This window comes from Varanus komodoensis, unplaced genomic scaffold, assembly GCF_004798865.1.
Source record: "Varanus komodoensis strain SLA01 unplaced genomic scaffold, ASM479886v1 scaffold2, whole genome shotgun sequence".
In the NCBI taxonomy this organism is placed as follows: Eukaryota; Metazoa; Chordata; class Lepidosauria; order Squamata; family Varanidae; genus Varanus; species Varanus komodoensis.
In genome coordinates, this window is record NW_025335568.1 from 59,151,870 (window position 1) to 59,172,395 (window position 20,526).

The following is a 20,526-nucleotide window of genomic DNA, read 5'->3' on the forward strand; positions in this document are numbered from 1 at the left end:
TGATATATATAAAGAGGGAAAGCCAAACTTCAGATGTAGGGCAAACCCACAAGCAACAGACACAACACTGTCTCCAGAAAAGAAGTCTTACACTATTCCAGTCAACAGTGCTTCATTTTGTCCAGAAGCTCCAGGAGCTGCAATTGTACATAAATGACAGGGATGGGAAATGTGCATGCACATGTCCCCCTCCTGCTGTCAAACTGGCCACTGTAGCAACCCCCTCACCCTGCTACCCATTCAGCAGAGAGAGGAGGCATGCAGGGCATACACACCTTTTGTCTGAGTGAAACTGCACTCCTAGAAGCCTGATTCTGCTCAGAAACAATGTGTACATTCCCCATACCCCTTGATTCCCTGTGAAACTGGTGTGGTATTTGCCAAGGCAGCAAAGTTAGCAAGGGCATAATCAATGGGGTGGGCTGCAGTCCCCAGTAAGTTCCTGGAGTGGTAATGCAGCCCCTGTAGGTGACAGACTCCTTTGCCACAGTCTGGTAAGGAGGAAGGCTTTGGGATGGCTGCAGGGCAACTGCGGGGAGAGCTGAGTCACTGGAAGTAGATGAGGAAAGCAGGCTGAAGGCAGAGAAATACAACTAAGTGGCTGCAGTAAGTTTATCTTGTGTGCTGGGAGTGCAGGATGAGAAAGAGAAGGCAAATCTGGGCGGTGGGGAAATGATCCTGAATAAAATCTAAGTATAGGTCTGTGTTTTCAGGCCCCATCTCTGTGACATATTCAGTACTGCAAGTAATTTACTCTTGTTTTAGCTTCAAAAGTTTGCCTTTCTGTGAAATTATCATCATCATTTCTGTGCTACCTAATTGCCAGAAATTAAAACATTGTGATAAAATATAACATAAAATCTTTAAAACTTTAAAGTCATGGGGAAACCACCAGCAGGGAAAGCTGTAAAAACACAGCAAAGCACACTTAAAAACAAAATGGAAAACTGAAAACCCTGGGAAAAGAAAGGGGTCTTCACTTGGGACTAAAAAGACCACAGTGTTGTATTTTCTGAGTGGCTGCACCCACCATGGCAGCCATGTCGTGAAGAAGCACCCCATGACAACCATTTTGTGATGGCACCTGTGACACTCTCACAAAATAGGTTTGTGTTTTAATAGGTTTTAATCTGCAGCCAGGGTGGATCTGGATTTTATATGTATTATGTTTTATTTTATTTTATGTAAGCCATCCCGAGGCTATGCGATGGGATGGCATACAAATACTCTAAATAAATAAATAAAATTCCAAATGTGCCCACCTGCCTAAAAAGCATGGAGAGCCCTGAGCTGGCCAGTGCCTGGATTGAAGTCTGTCCAACAAACAGACACCACTCCAAGTTCCATTGTGACGAAAAATCAGAATGTAATTTTAAAATGTCACTTTATTACCTGAAGGTGTGGCCAAGCAGCTTCTAGCGTAGGTTCATCTTCCTCAGGATCAAACTCTGCTCCAGTAGGATTGGATGATGGGGGAAGCGTCCGAAAGAGATTCACTGAAAACTGAAAGATACAACCAGAATGGTGAGAGATGCCTACAAGGTGATTCAGTAGGTGGATCAATGGATGATTCATATGTTATTTTAAGCCACCCAGCTCATAAGCCACCATTGGTTGGTTGCAGAACAATCCACAATACTCCTGACAGACTCTTGTGCTTGCTGCGGCTTGCTTCCCTCTCAGTCCTTCAACACGTATCCCAGGTGTTTCTGTGGCAGAACACCTTGTTGCCTTGTCCCTTTCTGCCATTGGCCTGCTGGGGTTACTGGACTACCAAGGGAACTCCCCTCCCCACTACATCAGACTGGCAAACAGAATTAATTTTCTGAATCCTCATGAATGCAGGAACATGTTCACTGCCTGTTTTTGTTGAGGGAGGCAATTTGCTAATATACAATGCAAAATTAGCTCAGTTGTGCTGATATCCTTCTCTTGTTGATCAATATCCTAGTCAGGTTCATCCTCAGTTTGTCTTTGCAAAAGCTGCTTAATGTAAGAGCACCTGCTCTCAAAACACCTCCTTTCTAGCTACTCCACCTCCTGATTGTCCCCGCCATCACTAGTTGATATCCACTCTGGCCAGGAACACTATAGTTGAACATGGCAACCATGACAAAATTCAGGTTTGAATGACACAAGAAACCCCAATGGATAGCAATAAATCTAAAACAAGCCATGGGCTCTTGGGTGGTTTGTGCATCAAAAATAAACCATCTGCTTATTCAGGAGGACCATGTCATAGGCTCAGCCAAATCCCACCTTACCAGGAAATCAATGAACCCAATGCACATTACCTTTCACCAAAGTGCTTGCTATCCTCCCCACAAAAAACCCTGTGAAACCAGGAAATCAGAAGCTTCATGCAAAGTCCAAATCCCAACACTCTTACAGCGAGAGCAGTGTTGATCGACTGCTCTGTATTTTGTGCATAGTTCTGTACCCATCTCTGATGCTATTAATACCTGTCACTTTCAGCATGTTGACAGTTGACTGATGTTGCCGAGCCAGCTGGTGCTCAGCCAAGATACTTGCTCTCTCCAAAATCCATACAGCATAATACCTTCATTAGGCCAACTCAAAGATCACAAAAATGTGCACGTTTTCAAGCCTGCCAGATCTCTTCATCAGGCAAGAAGATGCAACACTTTGCCCTATCAGCAAAGCTATTTTTAATGGAAGTAGAGAACTTCTATTTTAATGAAACTAGAAAACATGGGGGCATTCCTAGGGGTGAGGATGACCGAGTGGAGATGTGCTGCCAGGAACCATGGGTAAGTCTTACCATGATGACTGCTTCTGGGTAAATAGCCTCCGTGACTACATCCCGGTTGTGCGTGATGTACTCCACCATTTCATTGAGACCCGCTCGCTTTACCTCTTTGAACTTCAAGTCACTGAGTGGATCAGAGACAAAGTCAAAGAGGACACAGCACTGCCGCAACTTCTGTATGAACAGTTCTTCGCGTTCATGAGGAGGTGCATCTGAGAGTGGGCCAAAAGTAAACGGAAAAAGAATGAATTGCTCTTCTGTTCCCCAAAAGTGTGATGCAGCTCACTGGCTGAGCACTGACAACCTGTTGGTGCTATTCACTGTTTGATGCATATTCCTGTCATCTTTCAGTACTGTGGTCTTCCTAGTGTGAATTATGATATTAAATACAGCTTAATGAGAACAGGACCCACTACTAGTGCAACAGGAAGCTGCTGCTTTCCAAAGCAACTGGAAGCAAATTGAAATGCTCATTATTGTAATGGCCCTGGTCAGTGGAACCTGCAGAAAGGAGCTCCATTGATCTCATCAGAAATAAATGTGTTGGCCCAGTTCCAGGGTTGCTCTAGAAAGCACTAGCTTCCTGTTACACTGACAGTGTGTCCCACCAGCACAACATACTCAGCAGAGGTAAGAGTGTTCCATACTATCCAATGAAGACAATTTAAAAGATTGTATTTAAAAGATCATTAATTCAGTTTTGAACCAACAAAAGAAACAATGTGTATAATAAAAACATTTCAATTAAAACTCAAAACAAACCATTTTAAAAACCTCTATGGAGCTAGTCATATTTGGGGGGGGCATTTTTGGACCCCCCCCCACACACACCTCTCATTCCTACACATTTTCCAGATCTTAGCAGCAGGTCAGCCAGCAGGGCCTTAAGAAATGTTCTTAACACAAAGGCAAGTTCATGATTTTGTAAACCAGTCTAGTCCTCCCTTCCCTTCCCATCCCTGACCTCCCAGATGTCTTGACTGGCCATAATGGCTAGGAATTATGGGAACTGCAGCCCAGCACATCAGGATAGTACCAGTTTGAGGAAAGTTGGTGCAGGCAATCTGTACTCCCTGATCCATATGCTGCTTACCCTGCCTTCCGGTTACTGAACAGTGGTAGCATGTCCTTTGGGTCATGACCCAAAATATGCAAACTTACAGTGAAAACTCTAGGATGCTATGAGTCATTAAATTAAATTAAATTAAATTAAATTAAATTAAATTAAATTAATAAATAAAGTTTTTAGAAGTCATCCTATTACTAAAAGGCTCTGGATGGCTTACAAATAAAGTCTTGGCATTAAGATCTAAGCAACTCCCCAGGCCACAGATCTGAGCCCTGTGGCTCATGAGATGAAAGAAGGCATTCTATAACATGATTATTTGCTCTGTGCACACCCCCAAAGATCAGGGCCAAGCCTACCACCTGGGCTGGACTCTTTGGGTACTGTGAGACCAGGCCTCTTGACAATAAAGGGTTCAGAACAAGATCTAAATTGAATCCAAATTACTTGGGATTACAAAGTAATCCAAATACGGAGATTCCAGTGTTCAACTCACTCAGTAACGTACGCAAAATTGCTTCATTTACCCAAGTTATTCTGAATGTGAAATCTGGATTGCCTTTGACACAGAATCCCTACAACAAGAGCAGAATACATACTTGCCCTACTTGTGGCTTCCCTAATGCAAAAGAAAAAAAAGCATGATGGCGTGCCTTTCCTGCCAGAAGACGACTCATTTAAACTCTTAGCAGAATGCGGCATGAAGCCTTCCCATATTTAGGAGTTCCCCCTTCTCTCAGCCCTGCAATCACGTAAGTCATCATGACTCATTACTGAAGCAATTCCTGTCTTTACCTGGCAAAATCTTCCAGTGTGGCACACGCTTTAACTAGCAGCTGCTCGTGAGGGCACAGACTCCTGAATTTGCTCTCACCTTTAAGTGCAGGGAGCTTTTGAAGCTCCCGGTTTTTGCTTAGGTTGAAACGAGAGGAGCTCTGTCGTCGCTCTTTCTTTACAATCTGGGGTCCCCCTGAATACTTGATCTTATTCAACTGGGTTGGCGGAGGGGTGCTGTTGCTTGGACGCTTGTTTGAGGTCTGCTGCTGTTGCTGCTGCTGCTGTTGCTGCTGCTGCTGCTGGACCTGAAGAGGGAACAAAAATATACAAATCTAAACTGAGCTTTATCCTGCCGGAGGCAACTGTGTGATTTATTGTAGGTTTAATAACCATGAACTACGATAAACATCTTCTGCCTTCTTCCAAGTGCCATCTTGGATGGAAGCTTGGAGAAGGTAAAGAGAGAGGCCTTCTCAGTGGTAGCCCTCCATATGCAGAATCAGCTCCCCAGTGAAACCTACCTGGGGCAAATTCTGTCATATTTTCAGTGCCAGGTTAAGATAGCTCACTTTTCTGAGACATTTAACTATATTTAAATGCTCTAAGCATGAAGGGACATTTATATTGGCTGATCCTAACAAGTCTAACTGTACAAAAATTGTTCAATCTGTTACACTGGTTTTTACCTTTTGTATACTCTGAGAAATATGTTGTTTTTATGCTGTTTTATTACAGTTGTACACAGTGTTTTAAGAGCTGTTGTCAACTTCCCAGAGAGCTTTGGAAATAACATTGCAACAATTACACCACAACCACAACCATCATAATAAATCCATCCAAACTATGCTATTGACTTTTTTCTTCGGGTCCCATCACTGGCATCCATTCTATGCTCCAAACGATTAAATTCCACTGAAAGGAGACTTAATCCCATTAGAAGGGGGATAGAATATCCAGGTCTCACGGCCACATATCATCACTTTTAGTTATCTCTCTTCATTAACTCCTAATTTCTTCCCCTCCTGCTATTCACAGTTTTGCTGTTGGTGATTATTCAAATACTGATTCTACTTGAATCACCACAACCTTAGCACATGCTATCTGTACCTAGAAGATGATAATTCTCCCAGTGGCCTGACCTGAATGATCATGTTTAAACTTATTAAGCTGGGATTTTAAAAAGTCTTTTGCCTGTGGATGCAGTTCCGTCACTCCACCCTTCATGGGGTACAAAGTCAAACCAGGAACTTTCAAATTCAGGGATGAGCAGCCTTCTGGTTTGTGTAACCAACCTGACAGGCAAAATATAATCCTATGCATGTTTAGCTGGAAAAGGTCCTACAACTCCCAGCATGACCCAACCAGCATGGCTGAGATGCTGGGAATTGTGGATTGTCTCAGTCTAAACATGATAAAGCTTGTGCCAAAACTTGGCACAATTGTATATAACCCTAAGTATTTACAATTTTACATGCAGCCAAAGGTTCCTATAATTTTACTGTCAGAGAACACAAAATATATTTAAAATATTTAAAGAAATATTGAACAAGCTAACAAATTAGGTGCACAAGGTACTGCAACAGTATTTGGGATCTTTGCTCTAATCCTTTTCACTGCCATGACAAATAAACCCACTTGACTGGTAAAATAAGGATACATATCTACAAGTAGTTTACACATTTGTGCAGCCAAATTTCTACCAGACATTCTTCCCAACAAAGATCCAAAATACAAGCCACAGAAGACTATATAATTAATCATTTCCTTTACTGGTGGAGTTCCACTTACAAAAAGATGCTGAAAGATGGGAAAATCTGCATAATACACATAAAATTGTGTATTTTATTAGATGTTGTAAGCCGCCCCGAGGCTTCGGCAAGGGGCGGCATAGAAATGTTTTAATAAATAAATAAAAATAAATAACTCCCATCCCAATTTGAAGAAGGTCTAGTTTGGAAGCATCATTCCATAAATGCCTTCTTTTTACTAGAACCTCTAGTTCCACCAGCTGAAGTCACGTGCAAAATAGTGACTCAGGCCTATTTTTTATTTATTGTATATTGCACAAATCCTGAGACCATGGCAGAAATAAAACAAACATATCAAATCAATTGAAAAACCCAATACATAAAACTGATTAAAATTAATATATAAAAATCACTTGAAACAGGTTAATATTACTAAGAAGCAGACAGACAGAATAAGCCAATCTCAGTGGCATTGGAAGGGCTATCAAGCTACAATCATGCTCTCCAAACATTTTGAGGATTCACTGTGATATATTCCACACCACAAACTTCTCCCTGCATCTTGCAGCCTACAAACAAGGTAACATTTTTGGTAATGCATCAATTTGTCCTTTGAAGTATGAAATCCAACATTTCCTTCTTTTCCTAGTATTTCATTTTCTTTAGGAAGGGTTCTAAATATGTCAGTATATAACTGGCAATATAGCCGGTAATGGAAATATAGCCAGGAGTGTTTGCATTCCCACAAATGGTGGCAAAGTGACAAAAGAAACCACTCTGGTCAGTGGCTTTTTCTGAAGAATATACTATTGTTGGAGAAGTCCTCCAGGATGCTTCTGAATGCCTGTGATGCAACCTTCTCCAATCTAGCACCCTCCAGATGCGTTGGACTGAAACTCCCAATAGCCATGCCAACTGGTGATGATGGAGGCAGTAGTCCAACATATCTGGAGGGCACCAGGTTAGCACAAGCTCATTGATTATTTTATCAGTAAAATATTCCCACCTACCAGGTTCCAGCCTATTAGAAAGCTTCTCTGACACCCCCAGCAAGAATTCTGTGTCTCTGCCGGCACCAGGGTATCGAATTCCCACTAGCTTTCCATACATTTTCTGCAGGATAACAGAAGCTGGCAGGGTTTGGTGATGCTGTACACACTAGAACCTGCAATTCCCAATTAATATGGTCCTGTCTGCCAGAATGGGGGGATCAGCCCATACAAGGTCACCTTCTTTTACTGCAGGAAAGTCAGGCTTTGCAAAGGGCTGTATCTTGAAAAGCTTACTTACAAGAAGCTGCTGCAATCCAGAAAGTATCTTAAGACCTAATCCTATCCATGTAAAGCCAAAAAAAGTCCTATGACTCCCAGCATTCCCTAGCCAGTCATGTTCTCTATAGTTGGCCAGGGAATGACGGGAGTTGTAAGACTTTTTTCTGCCTAAGCCTCCATAGAATTGCACCCTTAGCTACTTGGCTTTCATGCGCTTCTTTCACAGATGTTGCATGCTAGCCCAGCACATTTTGTTCCTTCCTTTTCTTTCAAAAGTTTTAGATGCTGACCTTGCTTTCGATGGTCTTGTATTATTCCATAGCATAGTACATACTGGAATCTTAAGCTGGTGGTATTAAAAAGTATGAGTTGATGGGTATGTTTTTCCTTTTTAAGATAGGGTTCCATTTGCATGGTCCTGTTCTTTGAAGAGCTCTACTGTTTTGTGTTAAACTGTTGTTTGACAGCAACCATCACTGAAACATACTTTTAAAAATCCACCCATATCCTTTGCAGGGAGTAGGGAAGGATGGAACCTTTAAAGGCAGCCAAAACATCCAGCATCTGCTCTTCATAAAGGCCTGGCGCAGACAGGCCTGTACAAATCTCCTTATCTATAGCAGCAAGCCACCCCCATATTTATTTGAGTATTTACAAACCACTGACATTTACATATTTCACAGCAGTATATCCAAATCATAAAAGTTAACCAATACATGCATTGTTAGATATTGTATCTACATATGTATAAGACAGTAGATTCAATTACAGACAGATGGTTTGCATAAAAATTAAAAGGGCTGGTGCTTTTCTGACCTCGGGGAAAATTTTTCCATATAGTTGGCACCACTACACTAAATGCAGTATTTGTGGTTAAAGTGTTGGACTGGGAGAGATCCAGGTTTTAGTTCCCACCTAGCCAGAAACTCACTGGGTGACTTCGGGCCAGTCACTTACTCTCAGCTAACCTATCTCACAGCATTGCTGTTGTGAGCTGTGTAATCCACCTGGGGTTCCTTACAGGAAGAAAAATGGCAGAATATAAATGTGATATAATAATAGTAAGTGTCCAGAACATAAGAGCCATATTAGATCAAACCAGGTTCATTGAGAGCAGCATTCTATTCACACAGTGGCCAACCAGTTGCTCATAGGATCTCACAAGGAGGAACATAAATGCAATAGCACTGTCCTGTCCAACTTCTCCAGCAAGTGGTATACGTAAGCACACCACCTCTGATACTAGAGGTAGCATTTAAACCATCAGGACAAGATACCATTAATCTATCCAAACCATTTTTAAGGTCAAATTAGTGGTTATCGCTGTATCTCATGGAAGTAAATTCCATAGTTTAAGCATGCACTGTAAGAAGTACTTCCTTTTTTCTATCATGAACCTTCCAATATATATGGGATGACCACAGGTTCTAGCTTTGTGAGAGATAAAGACTTCTCCTCACCACTTTTTCCATTCTATGCATAATTTTATACACTTTTATCATGTCTTTCTTCACTAACCTTTCTCCTAAGCTAAACAGTTCCAGATGTTGTAATCTTTCTTCATAGCTGCTCCAACCCTATGGTTGCTCTTTTCTATACTTTTTCCAGACCTACAATACAATATCCTTTGTGAAGTGCAGTATCCAAACCTGTACATAGAATTCTAAAAATGGTTGTACCATAGATTTGTATAAGAAGAGCATGACATTGGCATTTTATCTGCTGTTTCTTTCCTAATTACAGGTAGTCCCCAGGTTACAAACGAATTCTGTTCCTAAGAACATCCTTAAGTTGAATTTGTAAGTTGTCAGGTCATGTATATAAAACATTTAAGAAGCCCTTCCATATATACTAAAACATCTTAAACACAATACATGATGATGATGATGATGATGATGATGATGATGATGATGATGTAACTGCAGGCATGGAAGGCAGAAAGAGAATCTATATGTATATGTGTAGGTATACAGTACAGTTTTAAACTAGTTTAAACAGAAAGAGAAAAAACAAAGAGTATTAAAGGTTAACAGTTGCACTAACATTAAGCCTAACATTAACTGGATGATGATGACAAAGATAGGGCTGGTGTTGGAGAGGATGGACCTGGTGCTGGAAAGTCAGCCAGGTGCTGGAGCAGGGGGCATTACCACTGCAGTTGCTTTCTAGTTCTGACTTTGCTGCTCGCTGGCACCACTTTTTCCCTCCTCCTTCCCTTTCCTCCTGCCTTCCCTTCCTCCCTTCCTTACTCCTTCCTTCCTTTCCCTGCTGCCTAGCATACACCACCTGCAGGCACTCATTTGGAAGTGAGGACAAGGTGGGACCTCCTGGTTTGCTCGTTCATCAGTATGGATTGTTCATAACTTGGACACATTTGTAATCCTGGGACTCCCTGAATGCCCACAATGAAAATTGGCTTTTTCACCACAGCCACACAGCTGTGGAGTTGACCTCAGTAGTATGAGGCACTAGTAGCAGGAACACTCCAGATGACCTTAAGGATTAAATGTGTCTATAAAGCAGAAGGCAATCTCTCAAGTAATCAGTTACTACGTTGCATAATGCTTTACACACAAACAACAAAACCTTAAATCCAGTAGTAAATAGGCAGCCAGTGCAGTTCCTTCCATACAGGTGTAATATGCTGCTGATATATTACCTAGCTCAAAACATGGTGCTGGAGGAGAGTTTTCTGAATACCTGGATCAACAGAAAGACAAACAAATGGGTTCTAAATCAAATCAAGCCAGAACTTGCCTTGCAGGCAAAAATGACAAAACAGAAGCTGTCATGATTTGGGCACATCATGAGAAGGCCAGCCTCACTGGAGAAGACAATCATACTAGGAAAAGTGAAAGGCAGAAGAAGAAGAAGACAACCAAATATGAGATTCTTTGATTCCATAAAGGAAGCCACAGCCTTGAGTTATGAAAGCTGAGCAGAACTTGTGGCTCTCCAGGATGTAGGACATTTCGGAGGGGATTCATTCTTAGGATTGCCGTAAGTCAGAGACAAGGTAACCAGAGCAACCCACATTGTTCAACTTAGCAAAGATGCAAATGTGGATGCACCATCATAGATCCAATTACCACAGGCAAGTTTTATATCACTCAATTTCAGTTAAAGCACAATACTTTCTGAATAAAGACAGCTCATGCATTCATCTGAGATTCATCAAGGCAGAAGAAACCTAGTAAAAAACATGTGACTCAGCCCTGGGTGTGTTCAACTTATGCTCTCAGCTTGTTACTGGTCTCTTATCTCAGGATAATTTCTCACTGATAGAAGGTGGGTCATCTCAACAGCAAAATGAAGTGGATAGAATGGAAAATGCATCAGAGAAAAGAAGAGGACTTCCACTGCACAGGAAGTGTAAATCCTGGCTTTCTGTTTGCTGACAGAATGCTGGATGCAAATCAAAAGAATGGCAAAATCTATGCAGAAGGTCTACAAGGCTTTCCTTCTCATACAAAACAGCCAAAAGAGATGGGCTGGATTGTGAATACAGTGGCCAACATCTCAGTAAAAGCTGTTCATGCAGCCAAGCTTTATATGAGAACATTAGAAGTATTCATACTCTATGTGAGCGAATTGGTCCATCTAACCCAGTACACCATGTGTAGGAAACTTGCAGTCCTCCATAGGTTTGGGCCTGCTGTTTCCTGCATTTCTCCCCTTTGATTATGCCAGCTATGGCTGATAGGAGATGTGCCTGGAGAGCCACAAGTTGCTCACCCATGAAGTACGCTAATGGATAACAGGTCTCCAAGATTTCAGGCCAGGACTCTTTCCTGGATCTACCTGGAGATGTAGATTAAAACTAGGACTCCATATATGTAAAGCATGGAGTCCAGCACTGACCTACACAGAGTGGACACTTCTTCTAATCTTTTATATCTTACCAAAGTTTCACTCCTGAACACCCAAATGCAAAACCTTGATGTTAGAATTGGCTCCTACATTACCTTTGTTATATTGAAGTGTTCCTTTTTAATGCTCTCCTTCACAACCATCCTTAGGCCTTCATCTGCTTTTTTTTTGAAAACCTGGTATTTTACTTCTCGGTTGCTAAACTCCTCTCCACTAGGCTTTTTGAAAGAGCTAATTAGGAATCTCCTACCCAGAAGTCATTGAGCGGAAATTAACAAAAGAACTGGCAGTCACAGTAACATATTTCTCCAGACAGCTTCCCCAGCTTTGAAAACTCCTTCCTCAAGAGGTTTAATCCGTGAGCCAGAGGTGACTTTTGGACTGGATTTAAGAATTCAGCAAGCAATATAGGTTTGCCTAACCATTATGAATAAAGATTGCAATTATTTTATTGGTAAGCAGGGGTTGTAGGAGAAGAAAATTCCAGTTGCCAAACTTCAACACAGTGATCACTGTCAAAACCAGATGGCTAGATCAAATCACTATGATCAAGGCACAGACAGATACAACAACACAGGATGAGCCAGTAAGGTATAGCAGTAAGCATGTTGAACCTGCTTGGATATTGTCAGAATGTTAACAATAATCCAATTTGCTTTGGTGGCCTGATAAAGAAGACAGCCGCAGTTACCTTGCAAGTGTTTGCAGGACTGGCATCAGAAATGTAGGTGCTTGCAGGATTAAGATCAGTACAATCATGCAGACTAGCTGGGAGCAGCAGGAGGCTGTATAAAAGGCTTCTCAGACCTGCCCAGCTTTGACACAGCAACAGACGTCCTTGCAGTGCCCATCTGGCATCTGTTTCTACTCTTGCAATGTTGTCACTTGTGTCTATTCCTGACTCTGCCTTCACCACTGGTCCTGCCACACTGTCCTGGTATCTGACCATTGCCTATTCCAGACTCATCTCTGTTTCTGGTCCTGTTACATCTTGCAAAGTTCTCTATCACCCCTGCTCCTGATGTTCAAGTTGAGGACACCTTCTGCTTACATCCTGGAACTAACTACTATGGTGACTTTGTACCAGTCACTGACTTGCAGCCTAACGTATCTCACAGGGTTGTTATTGTGAGGATAAAGCGGAGAGGAGAAATGTGTAAGCTGTTGTGGGTTCCTCACAAGAAAAAAGTGACATATACTGTATTTTTCGCTCTATAAGACGCACCTGACCATAAGACGCACCTAGTTTTTAGAGGAGGAAAACAAGAAAAAATATTCTGAATCAAATGGTTTACTAAACTATTTAATAATCTATAACAGAATACAGTAATACTGTATTTCAACCTTGTAAAGTGAACAGCAGTCAACAGTGGCATTAAGAACCATCATCACTGTCATTAACAAAAGAGAGACTTTAAAGTTCGAGTACTCTTCTAGTTTTCGTTGAACCCATAGAACTCATCATCACTAGAGTCAGAATTTATGAAGCTCTGTTGCTCACAATCACTGACATCACTTTCTTAATCAGTAGTGGAATTATGGAAGGAATCCACAATCTACACCAGTTATACAAGAGCTGCTGCAGACAATTCAACAACAAATCTAAAAAAGCCAGTAATGTCCACGCTGCCCTACTAGTAACTAATAGAAAAAAACTTCTGACAAAAAATGAGATACTGTACGGTAAATCAAACACACAGCGGACTAAGTAGCCTTTGAAGAATAAACTTCATACACGAAGGTAATGCTGTCCAAATATCCACTGATCCTAAAAAAAAGTATCTGATCAACTAACAGATAAATGATCCATGGAAAGCTTCCTGATAATCACAGGCACATTCCCCATCACTTCCCCATGAGCTTCATTAAAAGACGGGTTGCCATTCGAAAACACACACCAACCTGTGATTAACAGCTCTCACCTGCGCCAGAGGAGGGGGGCGGAGCAGGGCGTGCCGTGCCGGCCAGGCGGTGCCACGTGGGGCCGGCAGCGTGCCGGCGGTGGTCTTCCGGGCGACGCGGCGGCAGGTCTTCCGGGCGGTGGGGGTGAGCAGTCCATCTCTCCGTGCGGCCAGCAGGTTAAAGCCCACGGTTCCTCCTCCTCCGCACCTCTCCCCCTGAGCAGCACAGCTTTCACCTGCACCGGAGGGGGGGGGGCGGAGCAGGGCATGCTGAATGCATGCCGGCCAGGTGGTGCCACATGGTGCAGGCGGGCCAGCAGCGTCCCGGGCGTCGGTAACACACACACATTTGCTCTATAAGACGCACAGACATTTCCCCTTACTTTTGAGGGGGGAAAAGTGCGTCCTATAGAGCGAAAAATACGGTAAATATATTAAATAAATAAATAGCCAATAAACCTATGCAGGAACAGTTGCACAGGCACAAGAGATTAAACTAGATCTAGTGAAAGCAAATATAAAAAAAGCCTGGGATTTTGTAGGACACTCAGCAATTGGAGAGAGAAAACAAGCTCAAAACGAAACAGAATTCCAACAGTGGCCCATTCCTAAATGCTTGCCCTCATTTTACAACACAGGAGAAGTAGCCAAGGTTGGCAGAACGTCCGCTGGATCTGCTCCAACAGCTCTGAGTTCATTTCTTGCCCTTGCAAACCCAACCCTTAGCAACTCGCAGGTTGATTCCAAAAAACTGCAATAAAGAATCTCCAAAAATAGGAAGCTTTCCCTAAAGGCCTGTGTACTTTCTATCAATGGGAAGAAGAAAAGGCATTATAGGGTCCACGTGATGGGAGAATAGAACGGAGAGGGTGGCTATAGGAAGAAATGGGGAAGGCCTACGGATGCCCTGGACCAGAAAAATACTGTGGGAAGCCAACAGCACAAAACAGTGCTTTCCAAGGACATCTGGAAATGGATGGCATGTGTCCCTTTTTTCTCCTGCCCAACACTTGCTCCCCTCTTCTCCTACAAGGACTGTGGGGCGTCTTGCCAGTCTTCAGGGCCACGGATTGCATATTAACAGAATTTCACCACAGTCAGCTCATTATAAGTCTAAAGAGGGTCTGTGCCACTTTTCAACTCATCTTTTCCAGAATCCTGAATAGAGTATATTAAAAAGGGAAAGAAACACAGTATCAACCTGTCAGCTGGGGTGTTAAACAACCCTAAAATATCTACCACTAATACAACTTCACTGGAGGATTTCTGAGGGAATCACACCCGCAGGCCCTGGGCAGGGTCTAATACATTTGTTATTCTGCAGAAAAAGAGAGATTTCACTGCAACCAGCAGTATTATTAGATGCTCCTTAAGTTAACGGTTGTACTTTCACAAAAATACATTTTCTGGTTAAAAAACAACTTTGGCCCACCGGGTTTTAAGGACAAGAGGAAAACAGAAGGGCCAAAACTAGGCCGGACCCTGCAGGTATTACTTGTTCGGTCTCTTTTCTTTTCAAAAAATATTGCAGACACAAGAAGAGGTATTTTTTTCAGGGTAGTAGCATATGTTCTAAACACAGGGGATTCCAAATTTTTGGGTGGTGGGATCCTTTAATTACACCAAATCCCATGTCAAAACCTTAACAGTCATAGTTCTCAGAAATCATTACAGCTAAAGGCATTTTGCTATAGGCTCTTGAAATGTTCTGCTTTCAAACAATTCCAGATGCTCCTCAGATAGATCAAAGCCAATTCCAGACACTCCTGCAGCAAATGAAGAAACACTAGAAATAGGCCTGTTTATTTAGGCACTCCTACAGAGATCTGATCAAACTGTGTCACCGAGTTAGATCCTCTGCGGTGCTGTGAGCCTTGGCCTTAAAAACTGAGCAAGTTTATACAACCAGGATGGATCTAGCCTGCTTCCTGAGGCAAAAAGGGGGATTCTAGAGAAGGATTTGAAGCACTATGCCTGCTCCCAGAGCTCAGGGCCAGCCCTGCCACTTGGAGTGGACCTTCTAGGTACTGTGAGACCAGGCTTCTTGAAAATAAGGGTCCAGAACAAGATCTGATTTGAATCCAAAATATTTTCCCACATGCAGAGATTCCAATGTCCAACTCTTAGAAATGGAAAATCTATACCATATGGGTTGAAGAATGTCCAGATGTCGGGAATTAACCTCAAGCCAGCCAACTCTGGATTCCTGGACATGAAGACACAAAATCTGTGGTCCACAAGGATGCACAGTATGTGCAATGCACAGCAGTGCCTTTTTGTGGCAGGTTCTCAACAATAAAAGTCCAAAGAGAAGTCCAAACTGGGTTGCATCCATGTCCAGAGGACACCCACAAACTCAACTGATGATCAATGCAAACAAAGAAATACAGATGAAGAAGACTGGAGGTTCCAAGCCATGGTTCTGTGGTCTGTGTACGAATCTCAAAAGCAGAGGTGTGGCCATAAGAGCTCTCCTTCTTACCCTTACAAATAGGGGATTCTGCCCATTGATGAGGCCCCTATCCAACCTGGGTGTTTCCTTTCTACCTTCTGGGCTGAGGTTCCAACCTGAGCAACACCTTCGGAAACCTCTCCTTCCCTTCTCTTGTTAGGTTCCCACACTGAGAAACTGGCTGAAGCCAGTAACTGGACAGGAGTAACTTGATTCCCTACTCCCACCTTCCTTTGAAAATACTGAAAACAAAGCCAGGTGTATCCTATATTGTATAGGCCTCTAAACTCCAGACTCTTTTGGACCAGTTTCTGTTTATGAACTAAGAGTTCCACTCTATTGCTGACGTTGAACCCTGCTTCCACCAATCTGGTGCCTCCTGGATATTCTAGGCTACCTTGGCTCACAAACTTAATCCATTCCAGGACTCTGGTCATAACCCAAATTGGTCGTGAACCAAGTTAACTTTCCCCATAAGGTTCAATGTAAATAAGGTTAATCTGTTCTGTAACTATTTTTTTAATCAGAAAAATGGGAAGCAAAGTAAAAAAACAACAAAGATCACGGCCATCTCCCCCACCCCACTCCAAGCATGAGTGCGGCCATCTCCTCGTGCCCGTCATCCCTGCATGCGCCCGTCATCCCAGAGCACTCCGGGGAGGGGGAGACGGCATGATCGTGGGCGCACTGGGGGAGGAAGAGGCGGGTGCGAACAGGGAGTGCTGGGGGAGAGAGACGGGTGCAAACACGGGCACATGGGGGGGAGATGGGCACAATCGTGCTGGGGGGAGATGGCCGAGATTGCGGTTGCGCTCCTGCAGGAAAAACAGGCGCAATCACGGGTAAACTCCTGCAGGAAAGACAGGCGTGATCTTGGTCATCTCTCCCCCACCCCCAGCATGATCACAGCCATCTCCCCACTTGGGGGGGGGGGGGCCGGGATCAGGTCGCCACCCAATGTGGAGTTCGCGACCTAAGTCAATTTTTTAATGAAATTTTTGTTCGCGCCCTGATTTGGTCGTGAACTGAGGCGTTCATGAGCCAAGGTACCACTGTACTAGCCATGCTTGCTGGGTCTTTGATGTGTGTTGAGGTTCAAAATATCTGCAGGATACCAGGATGGGGAATGATGTCCTATATATCTGAATGAGGAGCTTCCCAGTGTTGATGCCACTTAGGAATGAAGGATTGGTCAACAGAGCATGTAAGAGAGATGATTCCAGCTGAACCTACCCTTTTCCTAATTTTGAAAGGATGCAGGATTGAGAACTTGTGGCCTCTAAGGTATTACTGGACTGCAACTCTTATCAGAATGAACTAGTCAATGATCAAGAATGATGGGTGTTGAAGCCCAACATAATTTTGAAGGCCTTAAGTAATCCACTCATGATACAGTGAGATGTTTTGTTTAAGCACAAGAAAGTATCCAAACATTCAATTCTATATGGAAGGTTCTGTTGGAGGAAACATTTGGAATTTCAATGGCTGCAAAGTTTTGTGTTTGTGGGGAGCTTGATCGTAAAATGGCTGTCAGAGTGGACATGACTGACATTCGAAGGTAAACTGAGAAAAGAGTTCAAGAGAAAAATAATGTACTTAAGGACATAAATAAAAGAAAGGGGTAGTTTGAGCTCTATAACACAAAACAACTCTTCTGGATCCAAACAAAGATAGCATTGGAAGGAATCTTTTGCTTTGAAGTATGGCAGCCTTCCAGCTCTTTTTTTAAACTAAAAAGTCCTTAGAAAATAAAAACAACAAAAAAACAAAAAAATAACTTGGACTGGTAGGCACCAAGAAAGGTACCCAACAGCACAGAGATACAGTATGAAGTACAACAGTCCAGCAATAGCTTCCTCAAGGCACATGTTGTGACATTTTTCTCTTACTAACTGCTCAACCACCACAGCTGCCTCCTTGGCACTCTGCTGCCCATTCTTCCTGTGCGTGCTTTGTTCTTTCCAGAACCAGGACAGAAACAAGGGCATGAAAGTATTTATTCCAGTAACAATGCAAAAAAATTATCCCAACGCATTCTGAACAACAGCCGGTCTTCATTAAGGGGAAAATTTCGTGCCCTCCATGGCAGGCTGCAATGCCAAGCACTTGCTGGAACTTAAGAGTCTTCTGAGCACTGCTTGGCACTGGAGCTTCCCATGAAGTACATGATATTCATCCCCCGATGAAGAGCAGCTGATGTGCAAAATGCATTTGGATAACTTTATCACAGGGTCATTGCAATAAATACTTTCACACCACTTCTGGGTTCTTCTACCATAGGGGTAGGCAGCCTGGTGTCCTTCAGACACTTTAGACTAAACATCCCACAAGCCCCAGCCAACATGGCCAGGGAACATGGGAGGTGTTGTCTGTACTTTTATTGTACTGACAGTTTCAAAATTTGTTGTAAACTTCCATGACAGCTTCAGCTACTCAGCAGTACAGAAGTGATATACGTGATTATAATAATACTCCAAAAGCTCTAGAGAGTGCCTATTATTTCTTTTTTTCTCACTGCAAGTTGGAGCAGCCTTATTTCTATTTGCTCTTTCTAACAGCTTTACTAAGCCTGGGAAAACCATGAAGAGCTGTGGCCTATCAGAGGAGGATCACAGGATGCTTTCTTGTACCAGGTTAGACAATCTGTCCATCTAGCTTGGGGGCCATACAGACACATGTGGGGATTTAAGAAACTACTGTGGGTACCCCTATGAAATGGCTCTCATGGAGGAGGTGGTAAGTCACATAATGGCCGCTGGAGCATAATGGCTTGTCAAGAGGTGCAGCGAAATACCAAAGTACGTAAGCAGCAGGCAGCAGAAGGAATAGAAATTATTCTTTCCTGGCCTGCCAAGGCTTTTCCCATCCACACAGGCCTTTCCCTTTTGCTCTGTCCCCCGCCACACTCCCAGGCTCTTAGTGGCTCTACATCCCTCCCTGCCACTAGCCTTCATCTTTCTCTCCCTTCCTAGCTCCTAGTTTCATTGTTTCCTTCTCCTGACCTCTTTATCTTTCAGCTACTCTCCCCTCTGACTCTTTACCTTGCATTCCCCTTCCTGTCCAAGTAATAGCTGATCAGCAGAGGTTCCAGAATGAGAAGAAGAATCTGGCGCTCGAACGGCTTTCCCATGTTGCATCTTTTAAAATAATGTTTAAAGGGGCAGGGAGTGAAGAGCTTTGTGGGCACCTTTGGACGTACCCACAGATGCTGCAATGAGGACCTTCTTGAGCTACAGCAAACCTACATGCAGTGCTGTGTGTGTGTGCTATAATGCCACAGGAGTGCAAAACACTCATAGAACATGATAAGGTAAAGGTAAAGGTTTCCCCTTGACGTGAAGTCCAGTCATGCCTGACTCTCGGGGGCGGTGCTCATCTCCGTTTCCTAGACGAGGGAGCCAGCCTTTGTCCACAGACAGTCTCCGTGGTCATGTGGCTGGCATGACTAAACACCGAGGTGCGTGGAACACTGTTAACTGCCCACCAAAGTGGTACTTTTTTATCTACTTGCATTTGCTTGCTTTCGAACTGCAAGGTTGGCAGGAGCTGGGACGGAGCAACGGGAACTCACCCCGTTGTGCAGATTCGAACCAGTGACCTTTCAATCAACCAGCCCAGCAGCACAGCAGTTTAAACCACTGCGAACTTCCAGAGAACCTGAGTTTTCATCTACAAGAAGCAGTTGCTCTCCACCCGCTTTCCTAACTAGCAAAACCAGGGTAGATTATGCAAGATGGAAAAGTGTTAGAGCTGGAAGGAATGGCATAAGAAAAATAATGCAAATGTGCTCAGTTCGACCAGATTTATGCAGGTTGCAGAACTGAGCAGCTCTTGCTGCACAATCTCAATCTCTCTCAAAGAGGAAATACACTCCTGTTTATAAGCCAGAAGAAGTGATAGCATAAAGAACCCTGCTGCAATTATTTGTTTCAATGTGAGAACATATTCTTTGGATATTTTTACCCTGTCCAATGCCCAGTGGGTTTCTGGATGGCTTATAATTCAAAATTAGTTTGTGTAGATGAAGAACCTAACTCTATCCCAGTGAAACTGCCTCTGCACAGGGACAAAGGCAGAGGCACCATGGTTTGGAGGAATTTTGAAAAGCTGAAGTCTTTTGCCTAGCGATGACATACACTGTCAGCCTAAGTGATGAGGCTGCACTTGCAGGAAATAATGGGGAGTGGCCTCTGCTTTTATGGTTGTGACTGTACCTTCGGCTGCTGTAGATCTGACAAGGAAGAAGAATTGCAAGGAACACCATAACTCACATGAGGAATGGTGCAGTGCAGGATTCTTCCATCTCAATACCGCTCTAAGCCTCAGAAAGGTTCTGGAAAAGGTACCACACTAGTGTTCTGAGTGGATCCTGCAGTCTGATTGTGCATCCCAGTGGATCTGACAAGATCCTCTAATGAGCTGCGTGCACATTGCATGGGCTGGGTGGGACACCAGCACATAATTGTCACTGAAATTACTTATGGATTTATACCTGCATGGCTTGAACACTAACCCTTTGAATAGCACATGGGTCCTCCTTTTTGGTTTTTGCAGCCTGGGTTTATAGGAATCAATTCAAGGGATTATTTTAGCTCAGCTTAACAACCAGATTTTCATCAAGAGAATTAGCAAATCCCTATGCAGATAGGAGGTGTGTCCCACCCTGCAATG

At 43.2% G+C, this 20,526-nt stretch overlaps 1 protein-coding gene across 1 annotated transcript in view; it reads right to left on the minus strand.

Annotated features, from left to right (window-relative positions):
- PPP2R5D (protein phosphatase 2 regulatory subunit B'delta) overlaps nt 1–20,526 on the minus strand; it is a 48,672-nt gene that overhangs the window by 21,083 nt on the left and 7,063 nt on the right. The window contains exons 3-5 of the mRNA XM_044428995.1: nt 4,711–4,918; nt 2,783–2,982; nt 1,393–1,503 (exon numbers count right to left, since the gene is read on the minus strand). Coding sequence (XP_044284930.1) covers nt 1,393–1,503; nt 2,783–2,982; nt 4,711–4,918 — 519 coding nt within the window. The remainder of the gene's footprint in view (nt 1–1,392; nt 1,504–2,782; nt 2,983–4,710; nt 4,919–20,526) is intronic.